Here is a 10,642-nt window from a genome sequence, read left to right as displayed (position 1 = left end):
CTGTTTGCGGGCAGGGGCTCGTCCTCCATGTGCTCGCCGCCAGTGGAGGCTGGCACCTGGCCGCAGCCAGCACCCAAATCTCTCCTTTTGAGAGGAAGAAACCTTCCTCGAAGTCCAGCGCGGAGGAGCCTTGCGGGGTTTTCTACCCTCCTCATCCTCAAGAGACTTTAGTAACTTCCCGTAACTTTTATTTCGTGTTGCCTGAGGTTTCGGGAATCCTGAGTTAACGCAGCTCTCCTAAACCTAAGGATAAGGAAGCGCAGCTGTCGTGGGGGTAAACCCAGCCCTAAACTCGGTCCCGGGTTGCGGGGAGTCCCCTGAGGGGGGTGGCGGCGGGTGGCGCCTCTCCCGAGGCTCTCTAGCGCAATCGCTGCCGCCCTTCCTTCTCTCCTCGGGAAAAAGAAAATTACAAGCCAGGAGCGAGCTCTTTAATAGTCTTCACGTTATCTAATTGTGAAATTGGTGGTTTTCTAAACTACACGATTATGGGGAAGACTTCCAGTCCCCCGGGGAGAGAGAAGAAAGAGTGGAGCTACGGGAGCCGCGGAGCGGGGACTCTCGGTTTCAGCTTAGAAATTGGCCGCTGATGGCAATTAGCGACGGGGAGCTCCTCCGCCGTCCCTTCCCCTCCTCCTGCCTCTGTTTTACCACTTTCTCTCGCGTATGTGTTATACGTGAGGGATGTACCTCGGTGGCCCGAAACCCGCGGCATCTGAGCTCTCCGCTCGTCTCCTTGCGAAGCACCTGGCTTCCCGGTGCTGGGAGGCTGGGCAGCTGATCCTCACCGCCAGGCACCCCGCTCCGCTGGAGGCTTGCCGAGGGGTGTGCATCCCGCAGGTTTCTTTTAAAAAAAAAAAAGTTCCCAATGCTCCTGTGGCTACAGTAAGTTATTTTTGTTAATGACTCAACTACTTGCCTTCTGATGAAGATTACAGAGCCAGCGAGAAATGTTGGATGGGATCTCTGGGGCGTTTCCTCCATTTTGCTGGAGGAAGACTAACACTGACTGTCCTGAATTAAAAAGACGGGAGGAGGGAGAAATGAATCCCTTGCACAAGGCAGAAACCTCGGCCTCTGGAGTTCAATTGCAGTGAATTGGTAAAAAGAAAATAGAAGCTTAAAATGGAGGTGGGGATCTGGGGCAATAGTTGCCTAAAACCTGTCAGCAGCTCTAGCCCCAGCTTTGTGATTGTAATTACCGCTGCAAGCTGCGCAGTTAGCAGAAATTAGTTTGGGTTTCCTTTGTGGCTTCCCATGAACTTCTGAATGTGTTTTCAAGTCTTTACAGGAACATCTCCCCGAGATGGTTATCGTGTCCTGGGAGGATGAATCACTCAAACCACCTGTTTTTCTCTGCTGTAGGTTACACTGCTGATAATGCCTGGAACTGGAGCAGAGGACTGCGGGGAGGGAGAATACTTACATGAAGGTCACTGCTGCGTATCTTGTCCAGCAGGTAAGACTTCAGGCAGTTATAGCTGGTAACGGCCATGTTTTTTTCCCCGTGGAGATGACTGCATCACTATTGTTTTTCTACATTGCATCCGGTGAAAGTGTCAGCCCGGTTGGAGCTGTGGTGGCTTCTTGGTGCTGTTAAGGCCGGGCTCCATTTTGAAGTGAAAGCCCCTTGCGCAATACGTGATGACTGGGAGAGGTGCCTTGGCAGCAAGCCAGGAAACTTCTGCCCGCTATTGAGGATGAAGTATTCAAAGTTGGGTGGCGTTGGGTTTAAAAAAAAAAAAACCCAAAAAACAAACAAAAAAAGCAACAACTTTAGTTAGCACAAAGAATGAGCATGGGGAATTCTGATATTTCTGTACCTGTAGGTAAAACTTTGGTTTGCCTTTGCTCTCCCCTCCTTGCTCAATGTGTGCAGGGTTAACAAGCTTTGTGCCAAGGAGCACCCTGTCCTTAGATATATTGGAGGGCTGTCGGGTGTATTTAAAGATAATTCAGGTGAAGGAGAAGAGAGGTTGTTACAAGCAATTGTCCCTTGTGCCTGCCATGCCCCTTCAGAGATGGTGCTGGCCACATGGGTGACTGAGCTGCTGCAGTGAGTCATCCTCGTCCCCGGTGTGTCCCAGCAGAGGCCTGGCTGGATGCCATGTTTGCCACCACTCCCTGTCTGAGCGGCAAGCTGCGAATGTGCCTCCTGACCCTGCTGCGCCACTCGGTTCATGTGGCGTACCGTTCACTTGTGAGGAGGGGTTGAACTTTCACCAAAAATGGCTTTGTGTGTTGTAACATCCTGTTATAGTCCTCTGCCTGCTAAATGATCCCTTGAGATTGCTGCCGCTGCTGGTTCTCCTCTTCCACAGGTACTTATGTTGCTCAGCACTGCAGTGCTCCGCATTTGAGAGGAAGCTGTGTCCCTTGCACCGAAGGAGAGGGTTATACCGCTCATGAGAATGGCTTGGAAGAATGCTTGCCATGCAGACAGTGCAAAGAGGGTACCAAGTACAATTTTGATGAGACCTTAACCCTTTTCCCCTTTTTTTAATGTAGAAAGCCTGGTCCTCTGGTCTTTTGCGCTTCCAGTCATTGAGAATATTGACCTTGTAAATAAATTGCCTTATGACCTGAGTATAACTTTTGCACAGTTAGTCTCACAACTCTTATATTTACTTTGTAACTTATATTTTATTTTTAGATCAGATAACTCTGAGACCCTGTACTCTGATGCATGATACTGAATGCCAATGCAAACAAGGGTATTTCTGCCCTGCTGAGGGCTGTGAAATATGTCTGAGATGCAGTACAATGTAAGTTTGATAATGAATCTAAGTGACTATTTTCCTTCTAGGGAAGGTTAGAGCTGTGGTCCAATCTGTGCCAACACCTAACACGTTACTCCCCTGTAAATAATTGCCCTGAAGCCAAATGGCATTATTCACGCGTTTAAATTTTAGGTGTCAAAATACATGAGGTTGAGACCTAGAAAGATACGGATTTTGGTATTGTTGTGCTTCTTGCTTATGGCTGTAAGCTTACACTTTTCATGTCTTCAGATTAGTACTTCCCCACATACACACTAGAAGGAGCTTTGTAGCAGCCAGTCCAAAATTTCGGGAGGTAGAACCACCTGTTGAAGGAAACAAACTGTGCATGAATAATGCATCTACCTTGTAGGTTTTTTCCCTGCCACTCAGAGGCTAACATACATGAGCTTTATCTGCTTTGCTTCTATTTAATCTTGGAGTATTATCTTGGGTTGTTTAAAGACGCATTTCTAACAAAGTTATCTGTTTATGCATGTTCTGTTCATGTCTCTAAGCTCTGCCTGAAAAAAATCAGGCCTGGGCAGAGCTGCATATTGCTTTGGAAATGTTGATATAACCCTGTGTTGCCATCCACTTCAGGTGTCCGGAAGGGAAAGAAATTGTGCAGAATTGCAATGCTACCATGGACCTAGGATGTGGCTTACCCGATCAAGGTCTGGTACACAAATACCGCTCAGCTCGGTTTGTTGGGTCTGTGGCTTCAGGCTAATAACACCAGAGCAGTCTGTAAAACAGTGGTTTGAACTACTGTAACATGTTTAAGAGCTTCTGTATTTTGGTCTGGGAATTACTTGCTAGAGGCAAGTTCTCAAAGGGGTTGGAGTGACAAACCATCTTAAATTTCACTCTGTGAAAAGCTACATGTATTGCCAGGGTTTTCAAAGTTGCAACAGTGACACTGTCGGAAGTTATGGATGGTGCAAAGACTTTTCATGTCTTCTATGTCTGAGAAGTTGCACGTGGAGTGGCTTTCTCTTCTGCTGGTAGATGGCTTCTGCCAGACTAGAGAAAGAAGGAACTGATGCTACCAATGCTACAGCACCTGAAGCTTGCTGTCATCTTTTGCATACTTGTTTCCCCCTTTTCTTAAATGTCTCTTCAGAAAGCATTTTAGAAGTTGTATTGCAGCTCTGTACAGAATCCCCCTCTGCCTTTGGGACAATGATGTGCAGTGCGAACGAGTACTTTCATGTTCAGGTCAGCTGATAGTCCCAGTGCCTTTTCCAGGACAAGCTGGCTGGGTCATTGTGCTAGTGCTGAGCTTAGGTTGTTTTCTAGGACAGCAGGAAGGACTTGCACTTCAGAATATCTTGTTTGGGGGCTACTTCAGTACTTCAATACTAATTTTATTCCCTTTTCCCTTGCAGGAAGCACAGCTCCTGTTTGGATTATTGTGATTATTTTGGCTGTTGTTGGTGGATTGTTGCTGTTCTTTGTAATTAGAAAGCTGAAGAATGATAAAGGTAACTGCTTGATTACTATCCATAAGCTTTCCAGAACTAGGCAAAGCATGTGCTAAGGCTATCCCTGTTTTTTGTGTTACCTTATAGGGGACCTGATTAAGCTCTAGCTCATTTAGTATGTAATTCAATCAAGTAACTCCTGTATAACAGAGACTAGCTTTGTTCAGTAAATAAAATGCATAAACTTAAACTATGAGCTTTCCTACTTTGCTGACAGGTGCCTTTGCTTCAAAGCAAGATTAGCGTAAGGTCCTTAAAAGGACTTTTCCTATCTATGTTCATTGTATTGGCAAAGAGTGAGAAAAATCTGTGCATGAGCTCAGACGCATGGGGCAAGAAGTAGCACCTAATTAGATCATTAACTACTTTCATTCACTGTGTTTGGCTATGGAGATTTTTTCTACAAATTATTGCCCTTTCATCACTTGAGCCTCAACATAAGTGTTAGGTTGGTAAGTCCTGTGTGAGTTCATTTTATTTTTTTAGTGGAAATGGAGATGTTTTCCTGAGAAACTTTTCTTTCCACTACTGCATATTAAGTGTTTTTGCAACTGGTTTAGTTAGAATAATGTTTAAAATTATTCTGAATTTTGAATGTTAACTTTGTTAAAATTATGTCTTACTGATTGTATTGCAGTAAAGATAATTTCTGCCTTCTCTTTTGTATTGCAGTAGCCCACAAAAATGCTAAGAAGCATAAGCTGGAGGGGGGGGAGGTTGAAAGAGTGGCTTAAAGGCCAAATTGCATCGTGGTCTGTATTTTACTAAGCGGGACTTCTGCATGAAGGCACAGTGTTTGTGCTATTGGTGGAAGCTAAGGGCAGTTATGAAATGTATGACAGGTCAAGGAAACTAAATGGCTTGTATTAGAGCTTTGGTTCGTGTTATGAATGTGTCTACTGCATATAAATCTTGTGTGAATTCAGCTACGTTTAAGTTGCTGCAACTTCTAAAAATTTCTTAGATATTTATTTTGTTTTCCAGCTGCTTCAACTGATAAAGATGCAGAGAAAGGTCTGGTAAGTATATGATGGATCAAGTGTTTCATCTCAGTTTTGTGCAGCTTAATTGTGCACTGCTTAATTGTACCTGATACACAGCCCTCAATCTCTGTCTCACTGTAGACCTCTGGTAGGATGTGTTCCTGTGATGCAGCAAGCTGTGATTCATACAGGGCCAGATGTTAGCAAGGGGCTGATGCATTTATTAGCTGCATGTGTCCACTGCAGTTGGCCTTTCCAGTACTTCCCTTGGAAACATTCTAGAGCCTGTGGCCAGGATGTTTTGAAAGTGGGGGGAAAAAATTAGGCTAAGTGCAAGCTTTCACTTCAAACTGTCTCCAAGTGATGCCTCGATCCAATTAGTTCTTTGCTGCTTCATGTGTGTGTTCCCCAGGCAACGTCAGCCATCGTGTCCCTGCATGGTGGTGTTCTAGCTTTCCTTGCATTTTGACTACAATGTCTTTTGTTTGTAAGACATACTTCTCTTGATCCAGCAAAGTGACTGAGTCTTCTTGCCTTTGGGCTCATGTCACAAGCTACGGCAGTCTAACATCCTAGACAATCCCATAAGACAAGGGATTCGGGGCTCAGAGCATCCCGGTTCAGAAGTACATCCCTGAAAAGGGTTTATCAAGCTAAGGCTGGCTGCTGGCATATGTTCCACTTTAAAGCTAGGTTCACCCTGGCCTCCTGTGGTCAAGCACTATTTCAGAACGTTACTGTTTCAGTATAAAAAGATGATTGTTAGTCTAGCATTTTGCAAGGTAAATACAAGACTGGCTTGTATTTTGCTAGTCTGGCTTTAGCCTCTCTATTTAGAAGCTACGCTCCTAACAGCTTGGTGAGGCAAAAATGAGCTCAGTCTTCACTAGTATAGTTACTGATGTGTAACACCAAGCCGTAAAACAAATGTTTGTCTTGATTAGGATCTAAGAAAAGCATCCAGATTCCTCTCATAGCACATGTACAGCACCTTCTTCTCCCTGCTGCCTTTCTTGTCCCCCACCCAATGCATGCACTACTCACCAGGTGTGTGAGCTCTTGTCTAATCTTATAGTTAGACATTTCAAGTAATTAAATGCATCTTAATTATGTCACAAATACTTGAAGACTGAAGAAAAAGAATTGAAAGATCTGTTAAAAACATCACCTTAAACTCTTCTCTTTTTTAAGGTACATAAGTGGCTCAAATATGTGAATCACCCAGGGGTTTTTGTTGGGTTGTGTCTACCCCCACGCCCTGGCCAGATTTGCAGTGCTTCGTGTATTCGTAGAAGCTGATGAAGAAACATGACAGAAAACCTGGTCAAAATGCTGTAGCATAGGAATAGGCAAATATAACATCTCTTTATTTTGAATAAAATGGTAGTGGAATAATGCAATCACAAATTGGTGCATGGTGACGCTTAGCTCTGATGTAAGAGTTGTCTCAGAGTTGAGTTGCAATGTCCGCACACTTGGAGTGTTCTTGCTACTGTAACAAAAAGCTTATTTGCTAAGGAGAGTTACACTGATGCAGTCCTGAGAGCAGGTGTTCTGGCACCAACACACTGTCCTTTCCAAAGTACCGGTGAATTTATACTGTTGTGGAAAAAAAAAAAAATACTGCTGATACTTTATTTCATTCCAAAATACAGCAGCAGCTATTAGTCAGCCATGCTGTGTACCTTCAGTCACTGGGTTACCTATTTAAGAACTATTCTGTATAAATAGGATCAACTTGTTTAACCTGTTTGCACCCTTAAACAGAAAGCGGATTCAATGATGATGTGCAACTACATGTGTGATGCATGAGGTGGTTCCCCTCACATCCCTGCTTACACATATTGGTCACGTGGTGGTGTCACATGTGGGTCACTGACCTTGTGCAAAGAGAAATCACACTGGCTTATGCTCATGGAGGAACTGTACCTTGAAAAACACAAGTCTCATTGGAAAAAACAGTCACTCCTTGCCCTCATTTTCCACCTTTAAAAAAAAAAATCCTAAAGCTTTCCAGTTTTAGCACTAGCTGATATGCTAGGTTGATGTTGGTCTGCTTTGTACTTGTACTGCTTTTGATGATTTGGAGCTATACTCCCTGGCATATTCTTAATGTATTGACAATGCTAAAAACGATGCAGCCCTCCTCACTTGCTTCCCTCTTTGTCCCCTCACAAAGGCTATGCAATGTGTGCTGGTGCTCACTGGCTTCTCTCAGCTGATTCTAGTTTGTGAATCTGCCAGAAAAACTAATCCAGCCAAAAAAAGCCAAAGCTAGTACACTTCCATGAAGCTGATAGGCTATTATCAGCTTGGCAAAAGCTCTGAGAGCATCAGCCTTGATAGAATGATAGACTTGAGTCTCCTGTTGCTGTTAAGTCAGCTCAGGTGCAGCAAGGCAATTTAATTTCCCCCTGCTTCAGGAAGGGTGCGTACCTTCCATACCTAGAGAGGAGCAAGCAGTGATACATGCCAGTGAAAACATTAGGAAAAGTTTCCTGCGTTTGTTGTGGAGGTACAAGGCTCTCAAGCCTGTGAGCCTTGCCCTGCAGTCCAGTGGGAGCATAACAGCCAGCAAAGCAGAGAGTTTAGGCTCTGAAACCATCTGAAGTCTAAGTCTATAAAGGCTGTAACTTTGCCATGTTTGTAACTTTGCCAAATTAGCAGCTTTCCTATTATTTCTCTGACATCTGGTGACTTCAAGTATTCTGTTTTCTTCCTCCAGACTGTCCTTGAAGGCCTACCTATGAAACATCTCTCAAAATATGTTCTTATTCTTTACAGGAGTCTGAGGGTAGTACTGAAAGCCTCATTTCACCAGAAGTGGAGACACCTGCAAGTAATGGAGCCAACCCAGAGGGTGAGAACTCTGGTGAGAGCCCAGAGGGCCAAGTGCAAACCAACATTAGCCTGGAAGTAAAAAACACATCACCAGAGGAAAACAGCGTTGTGCTTTCTGAGTGGGGCACCATCCTGCGTGGGGGCTGGAGGCGCTACATGAAAAGGTGCTGGAGGAGGGTGGCTGAGTCTTCACTACCAGCAAAAACTGGGCAGAATCCTGCTTTTCATCAGAATGCCCCATCTAATGTACCAAGTGGTAGGATGCCAGCAAATCATGTGGTAAGTGCGTGTGTGTGAAATCATCATCGTGTTTTCTCTGATACACGTGTAATTTCCGTTGAGTTCTTAACTATTCCTTGAGTGATAGATGCTGTTTTCAGGCAGAACGATAGGAAGAGGAGGCTTTGCCTTAAAGATGTAATAGAAAGTACGGGAAGTGATATCTTGGGAAAGCAAACTTCAGTTCCTTATTTAATCTGCTCTGCCTCTCTCACCTCCCTGTTCAGTATTTACGCAGAAGCTATTCTTTTGCAACAGCAGCAAATCTGTTGCCTTGTTGCTTCACTTTGGAGCTAGTAGCATGGCTGTTCAGCATGCAATTTTCTTTACTCAAATGCTTTCAGCTATGCTGTGAAACCTGCCCCCTCCCCCTTATTGGCATACGTGCTATAGAAGCAAGCTATCAAGTAGCTCAGGAATAATTGTGAGTGAAGTGCTCTGATATGTTGGAGTAACAGTCCAACTTTGAATTACAGGTACGAGAACCAAAGTGTCGAATAATTGTTAAAGATCTCTCTCAAAAAGGTAAGTATTCCATAAATTGGCAGTACTTGGAATTTGTTTTTTTCCTGTTGACTTTAGTCTACTTAAGGAATAGTGTAGGGAGGCTAATGAATATTGCTTAGAGCTATAAGGCTTTCAGTTTATTGTAAAATATGCTGAAACAGGATTATTACTGGATTTGAGAGAAGTTGTAATCCCTGTGGTGAATTGTTCTACTTTAAAGGATGGCTTTTCTGCACAGGAGTATAGTGCAGTCATGCTTTTAAGAATAAGAATGGTACAAAATTTTTTTGTATGTTTTAAACAAGTCTGCATTGCAGCAGTGTACTCTGCCTTAATGAGCGAGGTGTAGGTCAGAGCAGGAGATCTATCTGTCACATGTCCCCTCACATGGAAGACCACATCAAAATCCCCACACATCTACCTGTACCCAGCAAGTTGATGTGCTGGATGTCCAAGTGACGGGTTTTGTTCATGCTGGTCTTGGCGTCGCAAACCTATACCAGTAGCATAATGAAGTGGTTAAAGCCTACTGTTGAGTAGCCCTATTAAGCTTAAGTGAAGACGTGTAGGCCAATGAAACCTTCCTCAAAACTTACTGAATGGTGTCTCGTCTTAAGAGACTACTTTTGAGATATGTAGACTGATACCTTTAGCTTCTTTCAAGATCACTCAGTGGGAAACCTATTTGTCCTGCTGCTTTTTAGGTGCCAAACCTGGCCTTGCTGCTGCTGTTTGGCCTGTGCATGTGTTGGCTGAAAATTAATGGGAAAGCATGTACGTTAGCTATGAAAAAAAAAATCTGTATTTTAAAACCTAAGCTGATGTGTGTTGTGTGTTTTTTCTTTCAGAACTGAGAGAGAGCTTTTGGGCCTTTATAAATGAAGTACCACCGAAAAAATGGAAGCGGCTTATGAGAACCCACCTGCAGGAAAATGATATTCTTAAAATTATTTATGACTTTCCTAATGATATAGAAGAGCAATCTTATCAGATGCTTCTCACCTGGAAAAACACACTGGGAGAGAAACAATCTATTATTAAGTTACTGGATGAGTTAAGGTATCTAGATACCAAGGCTTATGATAACGTATTGAACACTTTAAAAAGTAATAATGTTATAAGTAAATTAGAAGCTACAGATTAATGTTTATGATGAACTTCAAAAATGCTTCTGTGTACATATATATGTCTACAAACTTCCTGTAAATGAGGACATCAACAAACTGCTAGTAAAAGTGATGGCGTGGACTTGATATCCTCCTCACCTTCACGCAGGGAGCTGGAAGTCATTTAACGCCATCGGTGTTAACACAGACTCCAGCTGTGATGTTCACTAAGGTCTTTTGAGTTGTATGATATTAAACTCAGGTGCCGGTTGCCAGCTTGAGAGCGAGGAGCTCCAGCTCACGCTTCCCTGCATGTGAGGCTCGAACTTCCCTGCTGTTCGAGCCCAGGAGGTGGGAACGAAGAGGCTGCTGCTGTTTTTGAGAGGATTGCAATGCTTTGGCTTCTGAAACGATTGTGGGTTTTTTTTTGTATGCTCAGAACTGTTATGTTTGGACCATTGCAATAAAAGCCCGGTTGAGCCAGAAGCTGGGATTGACTCTTGGACCTTCTTGGCTGAGGGTGGGAAGTGTTGTGAGGGGAGCCCGTAACCGGTCGGTTTTGGGGCCGCCCGGCTGCGGTAAACCCCTGCGACACAACGGCCGCTCCTGAGGAGAGCCTGGCCGCGCGACGGCCGCCCGCTTGGCGGGAAGGCGGCGTGGGCGGGAAGGCGGGGGGGCGGTTC

The 10,642-nt window shown here is 44.2% G+C and overlaps 1 protein-coding gene across 1 annotated transcript; it reads left to right on the top strand.

Moving 5' to 3' along the window:
- Positions 1-681: 681 nt before the first annotated feature.
- On the top strand, positions 682-10,435 carry LOC103920760. The gene is made up of 10 exons (XM_009328601.1): positions 682-882; positions 1,363-1,456; positions 2,319-2,450; positions 2,651-2,762; positions 3,360-3,433; positions 4,148-4,243; positions 5,228-5,262; positions 8,011-8,346; positions 8,823-8,871; positions 9,702-10,435. The coding sequence occupies exons 1-10, from the start codon at positions 682-684 to the stop codon at positions 9,995-9,997; spliced, it is 1,425 nt and encodes a 474-aa protein (XP_009326876.1). The 3' UTR covers positions 9,998-10,435.
- Positions 10,436-10,642: the final 207 nt, after the last annotated feature.

Source organism: Pygoscelis adeliae, unplaced genomic scaffold (genome assembly GCF_000699105.1).
Source record: "Pygoscelis adeliae isolate BGI_AS28 unplaced genomic scaffold, ASM69910v1 Scaffold166, whole genome shotgun sequence".
NCBI lineage: Eukaryota > Metazoa > Chordata > Aves > Sphenisciformes > Spheniscidae > Pygoscelis > Pygoscelis adeliae.
Note: the sequence above shows the minus strand (reverse complement) of the source record. Positions and strands in the feature narration are given on the sequence as shown.

Excerpts from the sequence above, each read along its gene's own strand:
- LOC103920760 (XM_009328601.1), top strand. The coding sequence starts at position 682 with ATGTACCTCGGTGGCCCGAAACCCGCGGCATCTGAGCTCTCCGCTCGT. Across the intron at positions 3,434-4,147 it reads ATGTGGCTTACCCGATCAAG|GAAGCACAGCTCCTGTTTGG; the intron begins GTCTGGTACACA and ends TTTCCCTTGCAG. Across the intron at positions 4,244-5,227 it reads AAAGCTGAAGAATGATAAAG|CTGCTTCAACTGATAAAGAT; the intron begins GTAACTGCTTGA and ends TTTGTTTTCCAG.